At 56.3% G+C, this 21,034-nt stretch overlaps 1 protein-coding gene across 6 annotated transcripts in view; it reads left to right on the forward strand.

The window, feature by feature from the left end:
- Nucleotides 1–21,034, forward strand: part of PEPD (peptidase D) — a 144,960-nt gene that overhangs the window by 108,899 nt on the left and 15,027 nt on the right. For 5 of the 6 annotated variants that reach the window (XM_010596099.2, XM_064274083.1, XM_064274086.1 and 2 more), the window contains 3 exons: nucleotides 6,060–6,128; nucleotides 7,571–7,648; nucleotides 17,995–18,143. In XM_010596099.2, coding sequence (XP_010594401.1) covers nucleotides 6,060–6,128; nucleotides 7,571–7,648; nucleotides 17,995–18,143 — 296 coding nt within the window. The remainder of the gene's footprint in view (nucleotides 1–6,059; nucleotides 6,129–7,570; nucleotides 7,649–17,994; nucleotides 18,144–21,034) is intronic. The other variant, XM_064274085.1, reaches the window with a different exon arrangement.

Genomic DNA, 21,034 nt, shown 5'->3' on the forward strand with positions numbered 1-21,034 from the left:
TAGTAAGTTATGAGATCGGAAAATGTGAGGCCTTCTGCTTTGTTCTTCTTCAGTAATGCTTTAGCTATTTAGGGCCTCTTTCCTTTCCCTATAGAGTTGAAGATTAGTTTTTCCATTTCATTAAAGAATGTTGTTGGGATTTGGATCGTCTGGTTTTAAAGGAGTACTAAGAGGCTGTTTCTCAAAGCCCGGTGCTAGGTGCCTGTGACCTGCTTTCTTCCAGCTTGAACAGCGGACCCCTATTGTGTGGACTCACCACATCTCCTCGGAACAATTTCAACAATGGCTACCGTGTCGTGTACATAGTGCTCATTGTGTGCTGTCTCATTTATCTAGTGCTGCTATAACAGAAATACCACAAGTGGATGGCTTTAACAGAAATTTATTCTCTCACAGTCTAGTAAGCTGTAAGTCCAAATTCAGGGTGCCAGCTCCAGAGGAAGGCTTTCTCTCTCTGTTGGTTCTGGGAAAAGGTGCTCGTCATCAATCTTCCCCTGGTCTAGGAGCTTCTCAGTGCAGGGACCCCTGGTCCAAAGGACATGCTCTTCGCTTGGCACTACTTTCTTGGTTGTATGAGATCCCCCATCCCTCTGCTCACTTTTCTGTCTTATATCTCGAAAGAGATTGATTCAAGATACAACCTAATCTTGTAGATCGAGACCTGTCTCATTAGCGTAACTGCCTCCAATCCTGCCTCATAGAGGTAGGATTTACAACAAAGGATAATCATGTCAGATCACAAAATGGTGGACAGTCACACAATCCTGGGAACCATGTCCTAGCCAAGTTGACACATATTTTGGGGGACACAATTCAATCAATAACATGTGCCAAGCACTAAGTCCTTCACATGTATTGAGTTGTTTAACCATCACGGTGACCTCCTGAGGGAGGAGGTACTATTATTATCCCCATTTTACAGATGAGGAAACAGGCACGGAGAGGTCGTACAGCTGGTAGGTGGCAGAGCTGGGATTTGGGTCCAGAGCCTGTGTTGAGGAGTGCCCCTGAGGCTGGGTGTGTGGGACATGGGACAGGCAGCCCCCTCCGGGAAGGACTGACTGCAGGACCCCACAGAGCTGAGGGAGCCTGGCCGTCAGAGGACCCTGCCACTGCCAGAAGAGAACATGAGGCACTTACCTGCCCACAGGTGCAGTGAGAGTGGGGTGGGGGCTGCTGCCCTTGCCCAAGAAGGCCTTTGTGTAGCTCAGAACTTCCCAGCCCCTTGCTCTGTCCCTTACCCAACTTCATACCCTATGTCCAGAGTATACACTTTCCAAACCCTCTGTTCAGCCCAGTGGGCTCCACCACCCCCTGCTCATTTTCCGGTCCATGCTCCTTCCCCAGCCTGGCCTGACCTGACCAGACGTCTCTCCACCTTTTGGGAACTTGAGGTTCTTTGAAGCAGTTTGGTAACTGGGAATGATGGGGTTAGGCCACTGCTGGCCTCCCTGGCCCCATCCGGGCCTGTGTTCACAGTGTGTGCTGAAAGCGTGGTCAGCACTTGCTGCCTGGGGCAGCCCTCTGCCACTAACTTGGGCAGCTAATGTGTTTTTATAGGGCTGTGGCTTATCTCCTCGTTAGATGATAACCTCTGTAGGGCAGGAGCTGGGCTATGCGCCCAGGAACTCTCTGCGAGTTAGATTAGCTGGTCCCTGGGGAAGGCCCAACAATGCCGTTCCTGCAGATCTGGGCCTCAGAATCCGCCATTCCTGCTCCGTTAGTCATCTCTGGGCACTGACAAATGGGCCTGCCCTCTCTGTCGCCGCAGTAACCGTTCACCTCCTTATTCACAGCACAGTTTCTTCCAGGTTACCTAAAAGTTCACATTTATGCTGGGATACGAAGGATTTTCTACCAGAGTTTTGCGTGGGAGAAATTTATAGGCTAGGGTGTTAGAGGACCGGATATGTGGGAAGAGCTGTAGGAACCACAGGGCAGGAGGGGTGTCTGGGGGACTTGTGGGCTGGCACAGTGGGCAGCCCTGCCCCGCCCCACGCACTGCTTATAGGAAGCCCTCCCTGGCCTTGGGCCTGGTGGAGTGTCCGCCTTCCCATCCACCTTCCAGCGTGAGCAGGAGGGGGCAGGAGAGTCAGGCCAAGCACGACACTTGGGCTGCACGGTGGAGTTAAGATTTATCGCAAGAGCAGGCGGAAGTGGCTTGCGGAGCAACACTGCCTGACTTGCTTTGTCTCCTGTCCTCTCCTGGATGTGTTGTGTATTTCCACAGGCTTTATTTGGTTCTCATTAAAATCTGTCCTTTTTTTCCTACTGTACTTTGAGGTGTTAATTATTTTATACGTGTTCATAATCTCTGTCTGATAGTCTTACTATCTGAAGTTCTTGGAGGTCTCAGCCTGCTGCTGGCTGTGTCTGAGGACTCTTGGGGGCCATTTTCTCGCATGTTTTATCATTTTGGATTGTGAGTTCATCATGTGTGTGCACATGTGTGCATACCTGTGTGTGTGCAGGGAAGTTATCTGTGCCAGTCCTGACTGGCCTGGGTTAAGGGTTTGTTTTCTTCTGTTGGGTGCTCCACGTAGCACCAGTCTGGGACCAAGTGTTTGTTAATTCCTGGCTTGGGGTTTCCAAACCATGCAGGTGGTTCAAACTTGAACCTGAAACTCGTATGAATTCTGATGGAAAAATTTTTTTTCCTTTTTACCCAGTACCCAGGCAAGCTTCTTTGTTGCCTCCTTAGGATGGTGGTTTTTTTTTCCTGTCCACCCTTTTACTGAGGGTACAACACTGTACAAGTCCCAGCTTTTGTGTTGGCGTGTACGTGTGTGTGCGTGAACGTGTATTGTGTGTGTGAAGATCTGTTTCAGCCCCCTACCTTCCACAGGACCAAGGCCTGTCACCTGTCCCCACCCAGCAGTTAAAGCCAAGGGCTCTGTGTCCCCAAGACTGATGACTTCCTCTTCCTTCTAGGCCTCAGTTTTTTCCTTTCTTAGGAATTCAGCTCGATTTGTTATAATTTATGCAGCACCTCTAAGTGTTTGAGGTAGGAGAGTTTTTGTCTAAGTAATCTGCCACCATTTTATTGTTCCAGGGCTGATGGAACAGCTGGGTTTGGCCATAGACTTTGGTCAGTCAATAGCTAGCCCCCTCTGGTTATAAATCTACTGGACCCCCATATCCAGCTTACTGTTTGCCCTGTCTCCATAGTATAGCAGTGTCTTTATTAAATGTCGTTCTGGTGCAGCCTTGGTCTGTGAGCTGTCAAATGGGAAATCCGTTGGTCACTGCAGTCAGTTCTCATGGCCTGTTCTTGTTCCCGGTGGTCCCAGCTCCAACCTCTGAGCTCTCACCAAGCCATGCTGGAACCACGTGTTGCCTCATGTCAAGCATGTGGCCCCAATTTGGAGCATCCACTCCTCAGTCCCCAGCCCCTGAAAACTTGAAATGTGTCAGACTCCCATCTACCCGTGGGCCCCCTGAGTCACCCGCACTTGCCCCAGACCTGGAGTGCCTCTGTTCGCGGCTCAGGCGTGAGGTCCCAGGGAGAGGTCCTCGGACACATGCTAGCAGGAAAGTGGACTCCATTGCTGCATCTACCTGTCATTGTCACCAAAGAGCCAATTTGCCTTCACATTGTGCCAGGAGAGATAATTTAAACAAAATTAGGCACGGAAGTCCAATTTCCCAGAATTCTAAGCTCTCTTAGGCTAGAGTGAATCTCCAGCACGTGGCGTGTTCCTCCTTTTTTCGGCCTTTCCTTTGTGGGTGTGTAGAATCACGCATGTGGTTGGCAGAAAGGGCCTGGTGTTGGGCTGCAATTTGAACGGGGGAAAACTGGGTCAGCCTTTCCTTAGTTGAGTGCTTTTATAAGCTGCGCCTTTTACTCTGAGAACTTTTTTCTTTAAACTGAAGCCGTGGCCTAGAATAATGAAGGTCGTCTCTGCTGCGGGGATTGTGCAGGAGTAGCGCTGACTTCTAAGCTGAGCTGTGGGCGAAGGAGCCAAACCCGCCCACTTGTCCGGGCTGCCTCCTCCTTCTCAGCAGAATGTACTTGTTGGCCCATCTGCCTGTGTGATGGCACAGCCATCCCCTGGCCTGTTCTTCCTGAAGCCTGCCATTCCTGGTATGTCCTGGCTGATCCTCCGCTTGTCACCTGCCACAGCAGAGCCCAGCTATCCACACTCCCCTGAGAATGGCTGTCTGGGGCAGGGCTGTGCTTCCCAAAGCCATCGGAGCACCACAGCTCTGTGGCATGTATGGGCATCTCCCATCAAGTGTGGGCTCATTGGGGATTTCTGGTTGTTCGAGGCCCTGGTCTCTAGGTTAGGAGCCGCGAAGACATGGAACAGGCTTCTGAAGGTGCCAACCAGAGGGCGTCACACAGGACTGCTGGGTGGAGCTCTGGCCTTTGCCCCCCTCTGAAAGAACGTGTCGGCTGTAGCTGCGCTCTGGCTGCAGTGACGTGGGTCTCACTGTCCTCATGGTCCCTGGAGACTGAGGTGGAAGTTGCTGCCAGCTGCTTTCGTGGCAGAGATGTGTAGGCTCCCACTGTGAATACGGGGGGCAGTTGACAGGGGGAGCATGTAGCTTTCCTTGCCTCTCTGGCAGTTCCCAAAATCCTTCGTGCTGAGGAAATCATCTCGCTTGCAGATGCCCGATTACCCTGTGAGGTTTGGAAGGCGAGCCTGAAAGCCAGCTGCATATAGCAGAACTGTTACTGCGTGACAACGAGTTAACACTAGTCACAGCAATTACACGTAATTGGTGTTTACGGTGCCTGGAAGATTAGGCTCTTCCACATGGACATCTCCAAAGCAGGCCTGGAACATGCAGGGTGCCAGGCCACTCCACGTGCCCTGGGGCGGTGTTCCCTGCCCAAAGATTGGTTCTCTTCTAAGCCCCTGCCTGGTGGCAGGTGGGTGGGGTGGGGGTGCCGCAGCCTGCTTCTCAGCGACAGCCCAGCTGGGGCCAGGGCTTTGGGGAGGGTGTGAAGGCAGCTCCCTTCTGTTGCCTCCCTCACCAGCTGGTTTCTGCAGAGGTGCACACCTGGGATGCCCAAGAGACCAGGGCAGACCCTGAGGCAAGGCTTAGTCCCCTTGGAGCTGAGTCCCGTGCACAGGTCCTGAAGCATATGGCAGGGGAGGAGGTGGGGAGCCTCCCTGGAGTCCAGCACTGCTGGCTGGGTCTTGATGTGGCCAGTCAGCCCGCCAGCCCCTACGGCCATCTCTAGGACCTGCCTTCTGGCCACCGCGCTTGTCCCCACTGCCTGGCCTTTGACAGGGCTGGACCATCCTCCAGCCTGCTGTGCACACTGCTGACTCTTGGGCCCTGCTGGCCTCCACTCTCCTGGAAGGTCTCTCCCATGGCTCTGGCCTGGGGGCCCTGGTAACCAACTGCCTCCTGCCAGGGTCTTGTCTTTTCCTCCAGACCTTACACCTTGCCCGCCTGCCCAGGGTGGGAGCTTACCTGGGGAACCCAACCTGTGTGCTGTTTGTCTCTAGCAGGGAGAAGTAGGGCCTGCCCCCAGACCTTGCCTGTCTCCCCATCCCTGGAGATTGCCCTGCCCTGCGGTCCCCTTTGCCCAACCTGCAGACTGGCTCCTGTGCTCCTGTCCTGCACTGTGCCCTCCTCAGGCAAATCCAGGGACAGCGCTAGGACTAGAAGGCCTCTTGTGTTCTTCCCTGGCTGTGTGCCCAGTCCCTCCTGGTGGGGTGGGGTGTGGTCACTGGACACAGGGGTTGCCTGGAGGCACTTCCTCCAGCCCTGCAGAAAAGTGTGTGGCCCCTGCCCTGGTCTCATCTGTCCTGGCCTGGGAGGCTGGGGCAGTGCCGTGGTGTTCTAGGCCAGTGAGCTCTGCCAGCAGGTGGCTAGGCCTGCTGGTCCCTCAGTTCCAGCCTTCCGCCCTCCCTCTGCACTGACCTGTGTGATCCTGTGGCTGATCCCAGGCTCCAAGAGTCACAGGTGTAATCTGGGGATGTCAGATGGCACTAGGGACACAGAGTAAGGCCTGGGCTGAGGACTTGCACTTGGTGGGGGAGAGGGAGGGGAGACAACGTTCACGCCCCGTGACACCCTGACGCGTCTCCCTTCCCCTGCAGCCTCTTCGAGCACTACTGCTACTCCCGGGGCGGCATGCGCCACAGCTCCTACACCTGCATCTGCGGCAGGTAAGAGGGCACCTGGGTCACGGGGACCAGCTTCCCTGTGGGCAGGTGGCCATGATCCCGGGAGGAGGCTAGGTGGTCCGTGGAGTGGGCCACACCTTCCCCATCCTCCTCAGCTCCCCCACAGCTTAGACGTCCACACCAGGGTCCAACTTCCCAACCTTGGAATTCGCTCTTCCTTCCTAAGGCTCAGGGAGCTGAGGTTGCCTAGGCCTGCTTCACTAGAGGGGCTGGGCCCAATGGTGGGGTGAAGGAGGGAGAGCCTGGCATCGCCTCCCTTCCAGTTCCCAGTCGGGCAGCCTGGAGGCGTGAGTGTGGCTGGCATAGGAGCTTAGGCTGGAAGCTGGTCCCTGAGCAGGCTCCTCCTGGGGCCCTGCCGGCCCTGGGGTTGGCAGGGTGCCCTCCCCGCCTCAGTCCCGACCAGTCAGGCACACACACCACATGTAGGGCTGGCCTGGGACCTCAAGCTGGAACACTCCTGTGTGTGATGGGGCTCCGTGTGTGTGCACGGGTCTGTGTGTACCACTCTTGTCCCCCAGTTCTGCCCAAGCTCAGCCCCTGGGATCTGCCCTGCCCAGCCAGGACGGAGCCGGTAGCTGTCTGCTAAGTGTATATCCTCAGCACATGAATAATACATGCGACCATCTCAGTCCTTGGAAATGTTCTTCTCTGGTGGATAGAGAGAAAAATCATTATTTCTACTTTTATGATTCCTGAGACTCCCGAACGGGGCCACAAATACTACACCCAGGTGGATTTTTTTCCTTTGGACAGACTTACAAGTACATTTTTTTTTCTTAAAGCCATCTCTCATTAGGGAAGCTTGGAGGCCGCTGGCTTCCTCTCTGGGGCGCAGCGGCACTGCCCCAGCTCCTCCCCTTCTGCATTCCCCTCTCTCTTTAAAACCAAAACCAAACCCACCCTCATCAAGCTGATTCCAACCCATAACGACCCTATAGGACAGAGTACAACTGCCCCATAGGGTTTCCAAGGAGTGCCTGGTGGATTCAGACTGCCGACCTTCTGGTTAGTAGCCGAGCTCTTTAAGCACTGCACCACCACGCCTCCACCCTCTCCCTTTAGCCACCAGAAAAAGAGGGTTTCCTTGGAGTTCCCTCCCCAGACCCACAGCCGTTGCTCCCTGTTTTTGTTCTTTCTACGTGCTGCCCACATTGTGAGAGCCTCCAGTCTTGCCCCCCACCCCAAACCCAGAGGCCACCAGCCTGAGGGCCACTCACAGGTACCCATGCCATGAGCTGAGAGGCTGGCCGTCCAGCTGCAGGGCTACACTGTGCCTCCAACCTCCTCAGGCTGTGAGGCCTGGTCTAGCTGCCCCTGGGCCTCTGCTGGAGGGTCGATGGTGCTGCCCAGGGGTGGGGGCTGTGGTGCCAGCACCTCGGGGGCCACTGGTTGAGGTGTGCATCGAGCATCCTCTCTCTCTGCAGTGGTGAGAACTCAGCCGTGCTGCACTATGGGCACGCCGGGGCCCCCAACGACCGCACAATCCAGGATGGAGACATGTGGTGAGTAAGGCCACCCCTGCCCTGGTCAGGCTGATCACAGCGAGGTCCCAGGTCTGCGGCTGCCAGACTTCTCTGCCAAAGCCGCAGGCCCCCTGTGTGGTGCCTTCTTTGCCAGGGCCAAGGGCCTGTACCCTACAAGTAAGCACCAAGGGGAATTGTCCTGCAGGGCCCCAGGGCGACAGGCTCTCTAAGGAGGGCCTAAACTGTCCCCAGCCTGTTCTCTCACTCTCACAAGCATCTCTGTGGCACGAGACAGTCAGTGGGGCAGGGCACCTCGGTCTGGAGCAGGGAAGACCAGCTCCAGGGAGCCTCTCACTCTCCGAACCCCACCAGACTCGGTCACCAGAGCCCTGGGCATAGGCACCACCTGAGCCAGCATGTCAGAGATGGTCCTCTGTCCCCCAGGCTGTTTGCAGGGCTTTCCTGAACACTGTTAACCATGGTCGAGGCTCTTCATGGAGGTGATGACTAGGCAGGTGTGGGCAGGTTCCTACCAGTCAGGGCAGCCCAAGCCATGCTTCAAGTTGGCCAGGTGCTGGGTGTGGGGCCTGGCCACAGCCCCACCAGGCCACCTGGTAATGCCCTTCAGCTCTTTGGCTGTGGTTGTCAACCAGCAGGTGGGGATACACGGTCCCACTCTTTGGTCCCTTTTCATCCTGTGGCTGGTACTCCTGGACATGGTTCCCTCAGAGCCCTGTGTGAGGCAGACTCGTGGGCCTCCACAACAGGGCACAGGCACGTGTGTACAGACCCGCAGGCTGCCCCAGAGATGGCTGTGTTCTTAACTGCCGTTGCCAAGTATTTGCCAATCGCCTCCATGTCCACAGGGGACATGGGCACCAAGACTGGCCGCAGCCCTTCCACTTACTTGAGGTCAGTGGTGGACAGAATGTTCTGGCTCGGGCAGCTGTTGGCAGGAGCCCAGCTCATCCTTCTAGAGGGAAACAGCCTTTTCCTTCCCTCCCTGAGCCTCAGTGTACTCATCTGAGTGGAGAAAACATGGCTGTAGAAGAGGCCTATTAGGAAGGCGAGTGCTAAGCTGATGTGCCGTCTCTCCCAGGGGCCTGGCCAGCAGGTGGAAAGGTGGGAGCATGCAGAGGGGTGATGCCACAAGTGGCCAGAGAGGAGGACAGTAGCACTGCCACTCACTGGCCACTCTGTGTGGCCCACTGGACCTGTGTCCCAGCTCCCAGGCCTGCCTGCTTGCACCAGCTCCTCAGAGCTCACTGTCTGTTTCGCCCATGGGGTGCAGTGGGTCCCACAGATTGTGGGCTGCTACCAGTCTGCAGGGGGGGCACATGCTGCCACTGGGCACCTAGGCAGTGGGCTTGGTTGGGGCAGTGGCCATGCCCAGGGCTGGGACCCTCCTGGAGTGTCTGATGTCCTACCTGGTCTAGGAGCCAAGGGCAGGTGTAACTTGGCCAGGGCCCACCCCTGTAACTGACACCAGGTGTGCCTCCTTACGTAGATTTTCTCACCTACTCCTGACCTTGACCCCATGAGGTAGGTATCTCACCTTCAGTTTGCAGACCAGGTGTCTGAGATACAAGGAAGGTACCATATCCAGGTGTGAGCTGTGGAACCAGAGCGTGGGGCCACCTCTGACCATCAGAGCAGGGGTGGCTGCTCCAAACGTGGCACAGCTAGAGGCTAGGGAAAGGAAGGGTAGAAGCCCCTGCCCTCTGAGCCATAGCTGAACCACTGCTGGCCCCAAAAGGAGACCAGCTGGCTGCTTTAGGGACTGTCACCCCTGAAACCTTCTCCAATGCTATTTGACCCTGTGGGCCAATCCGGCTGGGCTGGGAGGACAAGGCGTAGCAGAGGCCCAGCCATGCTACAGCTCCCAGCCACCCCGGTGATAGCTCTAGCCAGCTGTACCCCTGGGGTGGCCCCTGATCGGGGGACCCCCCACTATCAGGCCCTCATATGGCACAGATGCTTCCGCCTCAGCTCTCCTGGGCAATGCATGCACCGTCTCCCGGCTGCAGCGCAGACCTTCGAGTGATCCTAGGAAGCCCACGGGTATTACTGCCGACCCAAATTGGTGATTTTGTTTTTATTTTTCTAGTGCTAACTTTGAAATGTAGCCAGTAAAATAATTATGAGTTTATTATAACCAATTTATTATGCAGCATTTAGAACAATATGTTTTGTTGATTACTGGTACTACCAGATTGCTGGCGGCACTTATAAGCCATTGTTTTATTGAAATTGATCTGTCAAACGCCTCCCTCATTTGGCTAACAACAAAGCACTCTGCTATCCCAGCATAAAATCCCCAGTACTTCATCAGGTGTGGAACTAAAATCTGGGTGTAGTGCAAATATTTTCCTAAATCTGAGTGCCCCCAGAGTGGTGCATGTGGTCTGGGATGTCTACCACGGGTGTACAGCCTGGGACTCTGTCCTTTGACCTTGGATAAAAATGCCCCAGAGACATTTTAACATTTAGTAATGGGGCTGTTTAGGGGGTGGGAGTGCATTCCTCTACCCATAGTCCTAGACTTGTGTACGCCACACACAGGAAGTCTGATGATGAGCACAGAGGGTCCTGAGTTGAGTCCCCGCCCTAGTTGCATGGCCACCTCTTTGAGCCTCAGTTTCTCCATCGGTCATGAGTGGGGGCTCTCCTAGCCAGCACCTCACCCTGGGGAGGCTTCGCTGATAACCAGTGCAGTGCTGAGTGTGGAGCCTGGACCGCGTGAGCCCTCAGCAGGCGTGAGCCCTCAGCAGGCATGAGCTCCGCCGGTGATGCTCACCACCAGAGCCGGGCAGGCCGGAACCACCCCTTACTTGCACTCCCAGCCCCCAAGGCCCTTCCTTAGTGTTCCGCTGGCCCATCCAGCAGACAGGTACTGTCTCTTGGCTTGAGGTCAGAACCACAGGCAGAGCATGAGCCAGGCCTGGTGTATTCATGGACAACTCTGGGCTTGTGAGGCCTTCCTGTTCTGTATTCAGCCCCAAGGAGCCCTCTGTGTGTCAAGGTGGAGCTTCAAGTTGGCCAGGCCCACTTCCCTCCACTGTCCTTGCAGTACCAGGAGTTTCCCCATGAACTGGGCCATGGCCACGGTCATTGCCAACAAGGTCTGTAAATTGGGCATGCTGCTGCTTACTGCAGGTTAAGCTGGCCACTCAAGAATGGAGGAGGGCATTTTGAGGGCCACTCCTCACACCAAGCCTGTGGCCCTTTGGGCCCCTTCCTGTCTCTCTGGGCTAGATGGCCCCACCGGCTCACTGTGGATCCAGGGGTGAGGGCTGGGCCTTTGGCATGTTTTCAAATCCCCTTGGTGTGTTTTCAAGTCTTCTCTGGACTTGGTTCAGAGCCACGAGGCTTCTTGTGGGATCTGGGGCCATGATGCTGTGGCAGTTAACTGCTGTGTCCCTGGGTCACCATGAAACCCCATCACCAAGTCATGACCCTAAAAGGGCCACTTGTGGCTTTTTGGTTTTATCTTTAAGGCAGGCAGGCAGACCTTCTGAAACAGGGTTACGGAAGTGTGGTGCCCTGGCAAATTAATGCTCTTAACGTGCTCACGCAAATGACGATGTCTAAGGTTTTTTGAAACCCTAAGTGTGAGGCCCCCCAGGCGCCTCTCCACAAATTCAGTCCCAAGCAGGTCTGTGTGTACACAGGTGTGGCTGGCACCACCCCTGCTCCGGATCATCCCCTGTGCCTTCACGCCTGGGCCCTGGAGACTAGATTCCCCAAGGCCATGGAGGGACTGAGGGCCGGCGAGCTGTCCGTGGACCACCAGGAGGCGGCATCACCCGTGTTTAAATCCTCTGGGAAGCTGTGGCCCAAGGTGGACCCTTGTGCTGGACTCCAGGGTCACGCCTGCCTTGCTGCACTCTCTGCCTCCCCTAGGCCCGTCAGCAGTCACACCCCACAGGGCTAGAGATGAGGGGCCCAGGATGTGGAGAAAAAAAAAAAAAAAACCCGTTGCTGTCGAGTCGATTCTGACTCATAGCAACCCTGTATTCGAACTGCCGACCTTTTGGTTAGCAACCGTAGCTTGTAACTACTGGGGCCCCAGGATGTGTAATGCAGCGAGGAAAGGCAGCTGATTTGGAAAGCAGCTGGGACACCCCTCCTTGCCTATAGCCTCCACCCTGTGTTGGGGTGTTCTGTGGTGGGGTGCCTCGTGACCCCTCAGAACCTTCTTCAGCGTGAGTCCAAGGATGTCTCAGAGCTGGGTTGCCCAACTGCAGGCAGGATGTGGCTGGTGGGCTGCGAGTTGGACCTTCCATCACTGGCCAGAAGAGGGCAGTGTCGTCTCAGGACGTGTGGGATGGCCCTCGTCCCTGCTGGGTTGTCGCCTTCTGTGTCCTGAGGGCAGACAGCAGCAGCCTTGCCCCTAGCCGTGCACCCTGGGGCATGAGAGGTGAGTGGCCAGCCCAGCTAGGGTGGAGAGTCCTGTCCCAGCCCCACACTCAGCAGCCAGCCAGAGGTATCTCCTGCCTCTCTTTCCTATTGTAGGGCTAGGCCCCATCAGTCTCCCTGCCCTGATGGCGGTCAGCAGGAAGCCCCAGCTCATGTATACTTGTCCTGCTGACCAACAGAGGTGGGGACATAGCTCTTGTTCACTAAAGCACGACTTATCTTGTCCAGATAAACATAAAAAACCCAAAACCATTGCCATCGAGTCGATTCCAACTCATAGCAACCCTGTAGGACAAAATAGAACTGCCTATAGGGTTACCAAGGAGCAGCTGGTGGATTCGAACTGCTGACCTTTTTGGTTAGCAGCCTGAGCTTTTAGCCACTGTGCCACCAGGGCTCAGCGGGAAAGCCCTTGGAGACACCCCGAATGCTTGCTGCCACATAGAGCCACTCCTACCTGTGCCACGTCCCCAAGCCAGGTGACATCAATGTCCTTCCTCAACACAGCTGGGAAAGTCACCACTCTGCCCCATGCTTTCTTCCTAGAGGTGAGGAGACAGGCCCACGAGGGGTCATCGCCAAGGCAGTGTCCCTTCTCCCCCTGGCTACCCTTTCTCTGCCACCAGTGCACTCCATCCTGTCCCTTCTCAAGTTCGTTCCCTGTTAACTCAGCAGATCTGATGTGGATCAGACACGAATTTAAATGGCTTGGGAAGCTCAAGCCTCCTCACCTCCTCCATCCAGGGGTACTGGGCCGTGAGCAGTTTCCCCATCCAGACGCCCGCCTCGTCATCCCTGCGGGCTTTGGGGTGCCCACTGCTCACCTGGGCTTCAGCACCCTCCTTGGGCCCTACAGGCTGAAAAGGGATGATTCTCCCAACCCTGGTTGGACAGTCAGGCTAGTGTCTGTCTTGCATCTGTGCCTAAGGGCTATTCCCCAACACCAGGCAGGAAGTGGCAGTCAGCAGAGGGGCTGGTGCAAGAGGGCACCCATCAGGGCCTCCATCTATGGCTTAGTGGCCTTTGGAGTAGAGTGCCCCCCTCCCCCCGCCCGCCATGTCCTTCATCCTGCTGCCAGGCCCAGCCCCACTCCCCCATCTGGCTGTTTCCTCAGAGGGACACTGGGTTTTCACCAGCCAGCTCCATTTCAGGGATTTCATGGTCTCAAGGACATGCCCAGTCCTCAGGGCCAGAGAGCACTCTCAGGAGGGCCCAGGCATCAGTCAGTCATTGGTCCAGACCGGTGGCCTTGGCCTTCACCCTTCCATTCCAGGTAGACGCACCCTTTGTGTTCCAGCCCAGTACTCACACACGTAGATATGCCCAGGTTATCTCCAGGTACCCGGGCCATAGTTTTCTGTCTGTTCTGTTTGTTACTGTTGCTTGGTCGCACCCCACTCAGTTGGTTTCATGACCCACAGTTTGAAAAACACTGGCCAGACAGCCTGGGTGCCAGCAGACATCACGGGACGCTAGTCACCAGAAAAGTGAGAGGAAGCATGTGCTGTGTGCATGACGCCGACTCACTCCCTCCCCCGCAAAGGCTGCCATCCTGACGCCTGCCCGGGTCCACTTTGCGCTATTGTGGCAGCAAACCTCAGGTCAGACAGCGGGGTCCCACCCACGTAGCAGGCAAGGTATCCTGTAGTGCTCTTCCTAGGGACTCGGCCCCATGTCGGAGCTCCACTTCCTGTCATGTTGTCTATACAGTGGTGACAATGAGTCTCTCCAGACACAGCAGGCCCACAGCACATGGCTGCTGTTGTTGCTGAGGGAACCCAGGGTTAGCAGCCCTGGGCCTAGGAACCCAGAAGCTGCTGCCATAGTGGACTGATGCTTTCCCGTGTGCCCCCAGGAGCAGCTACCCTGTAGCTGGACAGAGAGGTGCTCTCTGGGTCAGCCTCGAACACTCTGCGCGATGTTGGAGCTTCGCACTCGGCAGAGGCCTGGCCGGGAGCGGGTGGCCAGCCCATGCCAGGGAGACCAAAGCTCGCCACTTTGTCTGGAGGGGCTGCCCACTGCCACTGAATAACAGAAAAGTGGCCCTGTGGCCCTTCCTTTCTGACACTTAGGTCTGAAGGGAAGCTAGAGTTGTCTGCTGTTCAGAAATCCCCCTGCCTGTCCTGGGACGCAGGCTAGTGGCTGCACACTGGGCTCTGAACTGCTTGCTCCTTGGTTGTGTGTAGGCTGTGCGTGTACAGGTCTGCAAGTGTAGCGTGTCAAAATCGACTCCACGGCCACGGCTTTGGGATTTTTTTGGGGGGTGAAAAGTAGGTAAGAGCCATACTCAGGAGATCAAAATGACGCCACAAACTTAGTACAGAGTGGCCGTTGTATAAATGTTGCAGCATTTCCCCAAAACTGTTCCCAAGTGTGATATCACTGGCCGAAGCATCTCGCAGGCCTTCTGCCCATGGGCTGGCTGGTCGCTGTAGTGGGGCTGAGGGAGTTGAGGGGGCCTGAGGAGGGGCTGGGTGGGCCGATGGTGGCAGGTAGCCCAGGCCCAAAGCTGCCCTTGGAAGAATCAATGGAAGGCAGAACCTGTCATCCCAGCCAGAAATAGAATCAGATGAGCACATGTGAGGGCCAAGAAGCCAGCATGTTACTTGGAGATGTGTAATATCTCCCCAGATGTCTTAGATTATCACACAGATTCACTCGGCCAAAGATGGTAATGTCCCTGGTGGGTGTCCCCAGGCAGCCACGAGGGAGGGATCCTATGTTCTCCTTTGAGCCAAAGTATGACAGAATTCTCCATTATTGTCAGTTTGCATTCAGAGGACAGATGAAGTGGACACCCAGGAGTTGGAGGGAGGTGATTTATAAAAGTGATGGCTTTCGTCCCTGGATTCCGGAATGGCTTGAATCGGCATTAACTTATGTGTGTAGAAACTCTGAGGGGGACTTAAAAAAAAAAAAAAAATAGAAAAAGATAGGGAACCGAGAGCACGAAAATAGACTGCAGCCCCATGCCTGAGTGTCGCGGGGCCACCGGCCAGCCGGGTGTACACTTCCTTCTCCAGAAAGGGTGTGATTCTAAAACAAAGGCTGCAGTTGAAGTCTTCCAGAATCTGAAAGATAAAGGCAGGCTGGCCGAGGCTGATGGGAACTCCGAGCGCCACTGTGCCGCGCTCTTTCTGGTTTTTTGAGGTGGTTTGGAGAACTTGGTGGAGAAGCTTGCATGGGAGAAGTTGTCTTCACCATCCTAGCTGTACTCGATGTGCTCTTGTGGGCGCTCACCAAGGCTTCCTGGTTTTTTAAATAGTTCAATTTCTGTTTTTTCTTTTAGAAAAGCACAGTCCATGAGGACTTTCTGTCCACCTGGGGCGCTGCTGCAGTCTACCCTCTGATGTGGCAGCCCCCAGGAATCTGTCCCCCACACCCCAGCTCTGCCCTGTCTGCTCAGTCTCTTCCAGGATGTTCTAGATCACCAAGCTGCTAACATCCTCCTCTGTTGGCTCCTGGGAGCCCAAATGAAAACGCTCTGCTTCCCTGGGTGAAACTGGGCCGCGGGAGCTGGCAGCCATGGCACCATCCCCCTATTAAAAGTGGAAAAACTGAGGCCTGGAAAGCTGAGTGCCTGAGCCATGACAGGAGAGCAGTGGCTAGGTCTGAGTTGCTCTGCTGAACCACTGTTCAGAGCCTCAGTTTCTCCTTTTGGTTTTAGGGGTTAAATGTGCTCCGCCCTCCTGGGCAGCTCTGTGGGGGTGTGGGCTACAGTAACCTCCAGGCAGCTGTTGGCCCAAACACCCCACTGCATCTGGACCCTCCCAGGGAGCCAGATGCCTGGGTGTGTCTGCTCAGGGCCAGTCTCTGTTTCCTTGTCTTCCACTTGCACACAGGGCTCGTATGGGTCCCCCTCAAATGCAGCCCACATCCCGTCTTCAGCCTGTCCCAGGCAGGGTCCCCCCAGAGTCTGACTTTGACCCAGCCCCAAAGTTCCCCAGTTGTGCAGGCAGGAGCTCCTCCCCACCCCCGGAGAGATCACCTGAGGTGTTATCTGGTGCTTTTTGCTCCTGTTGACACTGTTTATGGTGTTTTGCAATCAGAAAAGCCAGGAGATTAAAAAGCCCCTGGCTGGGGACTTTGGATTCTAGCAAAGCATCTGGGGATCCTGAGCATTCAAGTTTTTCCTCTAAAAATCTCTTTCTGAGAGGTAGCTCCACACACAGGGCCCAGGTCCCCCACCCCTGCTGTGTCCCACAGCGTTGGACCCCCAAAGGCAGGTGCCCAGGCAGCTTCTGGAATGTTCGTTGAGCAGCTTCTTCCCATTAGAGCCGCATTTGGATGAGAGGCCCTTGTAAACTAGGGGGAGACAATGGCCCCTGGGTTCACATTTGCCAGGATTTGTGCAACTGCAGACTGACCCCTACAGGAAGCCGCGGGTGGGGAGACATGGAAGATGGAGCCAGTGAGCGGATCTGGGCTCCAGCCAGTCTGCAGAGGACAACCCCCACCTCCTCTGCTCCCCCTGGCTCTGTGGTCACCTAGTCCAGAGTGGTGGCACAGTCCCAGGCCTGGGCCTGCACCACTGTCCTTCAGCTTGTTTTGTCACTATCGGCCTCATGACTGGCCCAAGGCCCTGGCAGGAGCAGCCCCCACTCTGTGGCCAGCTGTCGGGCAGCCTCCTGTGGGGCAGCCTCCTGTGGGGCTGAGGTGGGATAGTGCGGGGGATGGGCCATTCAGTTCGTCCATCTCCGTTCCTCTTGTCCATGCTCCGCCTTGTCCTCTTGGTTGAAGGGGTTTGTGGACATCCTGGAGCCAGGTCTGGGCCTGGTAGCCCCGCTGTCATGTTCACCTGAGAGGTGAGCATGGCTGGGTTCTTGTGCCCTTGGCCAGCGTGGGGCCCCAGGCCCAGGCAGAGCATGGTCAGGCAGCAAGGTTATGGGATGGGGCTCCCCCTCCTGCTTCCGGGCCCCTCTGCACCAGGGGCCCCTATCACGGGATGTGTAGGGTGGCGGCGGGGGCAGGCTGGGCTGGGCGCATTCTCCTGACTCAGCAGACCTCCCCATCTGTCCACCTGGCCGCCTCTGCTGGCTCATGGCTCCCAGCCTCTTCTGTCCCTTCCCTACACTGACCGAAATGGGACCCACTCTTCACACCCTTCGTCTGTGTCCTGCAGGACCGTCCGTGTCTGCTGGCCATGCTCTGACCTCTGGCTTCCTTCCTGCCCTTCCCTTGGCTCCTGGCAGAGCAAGTCCCTCCCACCCCAGTGGGGAGAGGGACAATGTCAGACACTGCCCCTGGCTAAGGGGATCCCAGAGCTGGTGCAGAACCAGAGGCCCCAGCTGTCTCCTGGGTGTCCTCAGGACTGTGAAAACATGAAACATGTTCTCTTGGGCAGGTGGGTCCATCCCAAGGCCACTGTCAGCCTCCTGCTCTCCCTCCCATGAGTGTTGCCTTGTGGGCTGTAGCCGGGCTGTGCTGGGGGCCAGGCAGCCCTGGGAGGGTCTGTTGGAGTCACTTGTCTGGAGCTGGGCAGTGGGTGGGAACCTGGTTCTCTAGGCGACTCCTCACAGCGGGGTACGCAAGGCCTGGCTAGACAGGATCAGCTGAGGACAGGGGTTATCTACGGAGTATCAGCCCTGCCCCCCTGGCCTTCCTGCTCAGGCTGAGCCCTGTACTCCCTTTTTTTCTGGGGACAGAGGTCTCCCAGGATAGCTCTGGGTGTCTTTGCTGCTCATGCACCGGTTGGGAGGCACCAGGATACAAGGGCCCCAAACTGCTGCCTACGCTTATCCCACGCAGAGATGGCGGGCTCCATGTTCAGGGCGTCACCCAACTCTCAGGCCCACCCCCCATGTCTCCAGCTGTCAGCACTTATGCACTGCAAGGCCAGGGGGTGATGCTGAGCCCAAGGGCCCCCAGTGGCTCTGGCTGCACTCCAGGGCTGAGGGGGGTGACCCCAAGGGCCCCCTGTGGCTTTGGCTCCGCTCCAGGGCCGACACGCTCTCCTCTCCCCCCAGCCTCTTCGACATGGGTGGTGAGTATTACTGTTTCTCGTCTGACATCACGTGCTCCTTTCCTGCCAATGGCAAGTTCACCGAGGACCAAAAGGCCATCTACGAGGCGGTACTGCGGAGCTGCCGCGCGGTCATGAATGCCATGAAGCCAGGTGAGGGGGGTGGGGCTGCCAGAGCAGAGCCACCACCACAGGGTACCTGTAAGAGACAGGTCCTGCATTCTGTGGCTTCTCCATCCTCCACCTCCAGCTTTATACCAGGCCAAAAAGATGTAGCTGGTGGGTCCTTGAATGTCCCGCTATCCCCAGGATCTCCCAGGAAATCCTGCCGAGAAGCAGGGACAGAGCTGGGATTGGGGGTTCAGTCCCAAGATTGCCTGTATTCCGTTGGTCTTCTCCCACCTACGTGTCTCCTGCCTCCACTGGCCACTGGGACGTCAGTGTGTCCCCTGCCCTGAATCAGGGTCCACTCCAGGGAGGGCTCAGTCAGTCTGGCCTCTGCCCCACTCAGCTGCTCACTGGCTCTGTGACGCTGGGCTCCTCCCTGAGTGGCTCCTTCCTCTTCTGGGATGTGGGGGAGCAGCACCCCTCTCAGCAGCTTGGGAGGATGGAATTGCACCCCATAAAGCACCCACAATGCTGCTTCGTACGTGAGTGCTCCCCAGTGCTCCCCATCACCGCTGTGACAGCAGCCTTGATCTGGACCCGGGCATTTCTACCTCCCACCAACCAGGCGGTTGATGGGTCCTGCACCTGCCCACACCTCCCACACCCACCCTGAAGGCCTTGGGGCACAGGCAGTCCACCAGGTCCCACCAGGCTGCCCCTTGGCTGTGCACCACATCCACCAAGTACAGAGTGGTTGGAGGACATGTGCAAGGCGACTTACTGGTGGCACCTCTGGGAGGCCCATGCCCCCATGTCATTGTTGGCCTTGCTCCTTCCCTCCATGGCCTGGGTGGGTGAATTTGGCACAAGGAGTAGCAGTTCAGCAACTGCAGGCTCAAACCCCAGGTCTGGTCTTTGGCTTTTTCTGCCCTGTAACAACAAGACTTCCAGCAGTAGTCCCAGTGTTTTCACCTTTGTCTCAAGGGGAGTATTTAGGGCCGTGGACTTGTCCTGTTCCTGCTGCAGGCCTTCCAGAGCTTTCAAGGTGGTCCCTCTGAATTCCTCAGTGCCTGAGCAGATTTCTGTGGGCCACTACACACCCCACACACCGCCAGGTCACATGGCTCCTGATGACCGTTGGCCACAACCTGATGGTCTTTTGGGCTGCTGCCAGTCCCCCATCCTGAAATCCAGAAGGGGCTTTCCCTGCCTCTGCGCCATCATGGCCAGTGACTCACCAAGCATCCCAACAGCCCAAGTCACAGCTGTCCCACAGCGAGGCACCTGTGTTCATGCTGGTTCAGTCTCTTTGGCTGTAAGCAACCAGAAATGGACGCTAGCCAAGTTAGGTCACTTGGCGCCATCAGAGATTGGTAGGAAGTAAGGAAAACCAGGTCTGAGATGGAGCCAGAGCTGAGTCAGTGCCAAGGTTTAGGAGTCCATGGGCATGGTGGGAGAGCCCAGGACCCCTTTTGTATGTCCAGGGCCAGCCATGGACAGGTGGGCTCCAGCCCCTTTCTTCACTCTGGGGACGCTCCATATGGGTCACAGAGAGCACCTGGCGTTGGTCAAGCTCTGGCTATAGCCCAACCCCCCCTCCTTCCTCTACCACACCTTCCCCCAGCTCTAGAGGCTTCAGGAGAGGCAGGAAGGCTCCTGGACACTAGGCAGATCACCGGACTCCCTGGGTGGCAGAGCTCACGTGTCCACCACAAACCACATGGGGGCCACTGCAGACAGCACAGGGAGCCCTGGGACGTGGCTTCATCCAGTGTGCAGGCTCTGGACCCAAGAGCCCGACCAGTCACAGTCAGCCCTCGCTGCCTGTGTGCCCTTCCTTAAGCCCACCTGTCTCCTTGTTCCCACGGCGTGGCCAGGGTCAGCACCCCATTGTTGAGCACCTGCAGAGAGGTGGCAGCTGCTTGGCTTGGTGGGTGTGTTCAGAAAGAGGTGAGCAGAGGACTGGGACCAGGACCCGGGCCGTCAGACTCTCATCCCTCAGTGGAGCCTTTACAAAACACAAACACACCAAACCCCCTCCATTCCTGAGCCCCAGGGCCGTAAATGCCCCAGAATGTAGCCTCTCGCCTGGCTCAGCAGCCCCTGTGGTCCTGTGGCTAATTGTTGTGACGCACGCGGTCAGCAGCCCAGTGCTGGACCAAGTGCTACTTTTGAGGGGTCCTGAGCAATGGCTGTTTCCCAGGGAGGTCCCTTGTCCAGCCCCAGGGGCACCCTCCAGAGGCTCAGGAGCCATGAAATGGTCTGGGCAGATGCCAGGCCTCTGCCCTGCCCTGCCCTGCCTCACGTGTCCAGCAGGCATGGAGCTCTGTGAATAAGTGAGTCCCAGGGCGGGGAACTCAGAGCTGCCGCAGTGGGAAAACGAAGGAGGAAAACCTAAAAGGAAGTAAGCTCCTGGTGAGGTGACGGTGCTAATTGGATTTGCCGGGTTTAGCAGCTGCAGAATAAATCAGCCTCTTGTATTGAATTGTGTTTATCAAAGAAAAAAGCCACCTCATTTAAGTATTTATGTGGAAAATCTCCATGACAGAGTGTGAGAACAGAATACTATAGAACAGGGTGGCCAGTTTGACTGCTTCTGTGTAGCAGAAAGGAGGGAGTAAGAACCCGGGTTCACCCTTCCTTTCTGTGAAGGAGGTGCAGGAGGTGAGAAGGGCGGGGCAGGTGCAGAGTGAGGGTGTTGTTCACTATGTCCCCGTCTATACTTTGTGACTTCTAAGCCATGTGAATGCATCACTTAAAAAAAACAGTTGCCATCGACTCTGACTCATGGCGACCCCATGTGTGTCAGAATAGAACTGTACTCCTTAGGATTTTCAGTGGCTCATTTTTCAGAAATAGATTGCCAGGACTTTCTTTTGCGGTGCCCCTGGGCAGACTCAAACCACCAGTCTTTTGGTTAGCAGCCCAGTGGGTTA

Source organism: Loxodonta africana, chromosome 21 (genome assembly GCF_030014295.1).
Source record: "Loxodonta africana isolate mLoxAfr1 chromosome 21, mLoxAfr1.hap2, whole genome shotgun sequence".
In the NCBI taxonomy this organism is placed as follows: domain Eukaryota; kingdom Metazoa; phylum Chordata; class Mammalia; order Proboscidea; family Elephantidae; genus Loxodonta; species Loxodonta africana.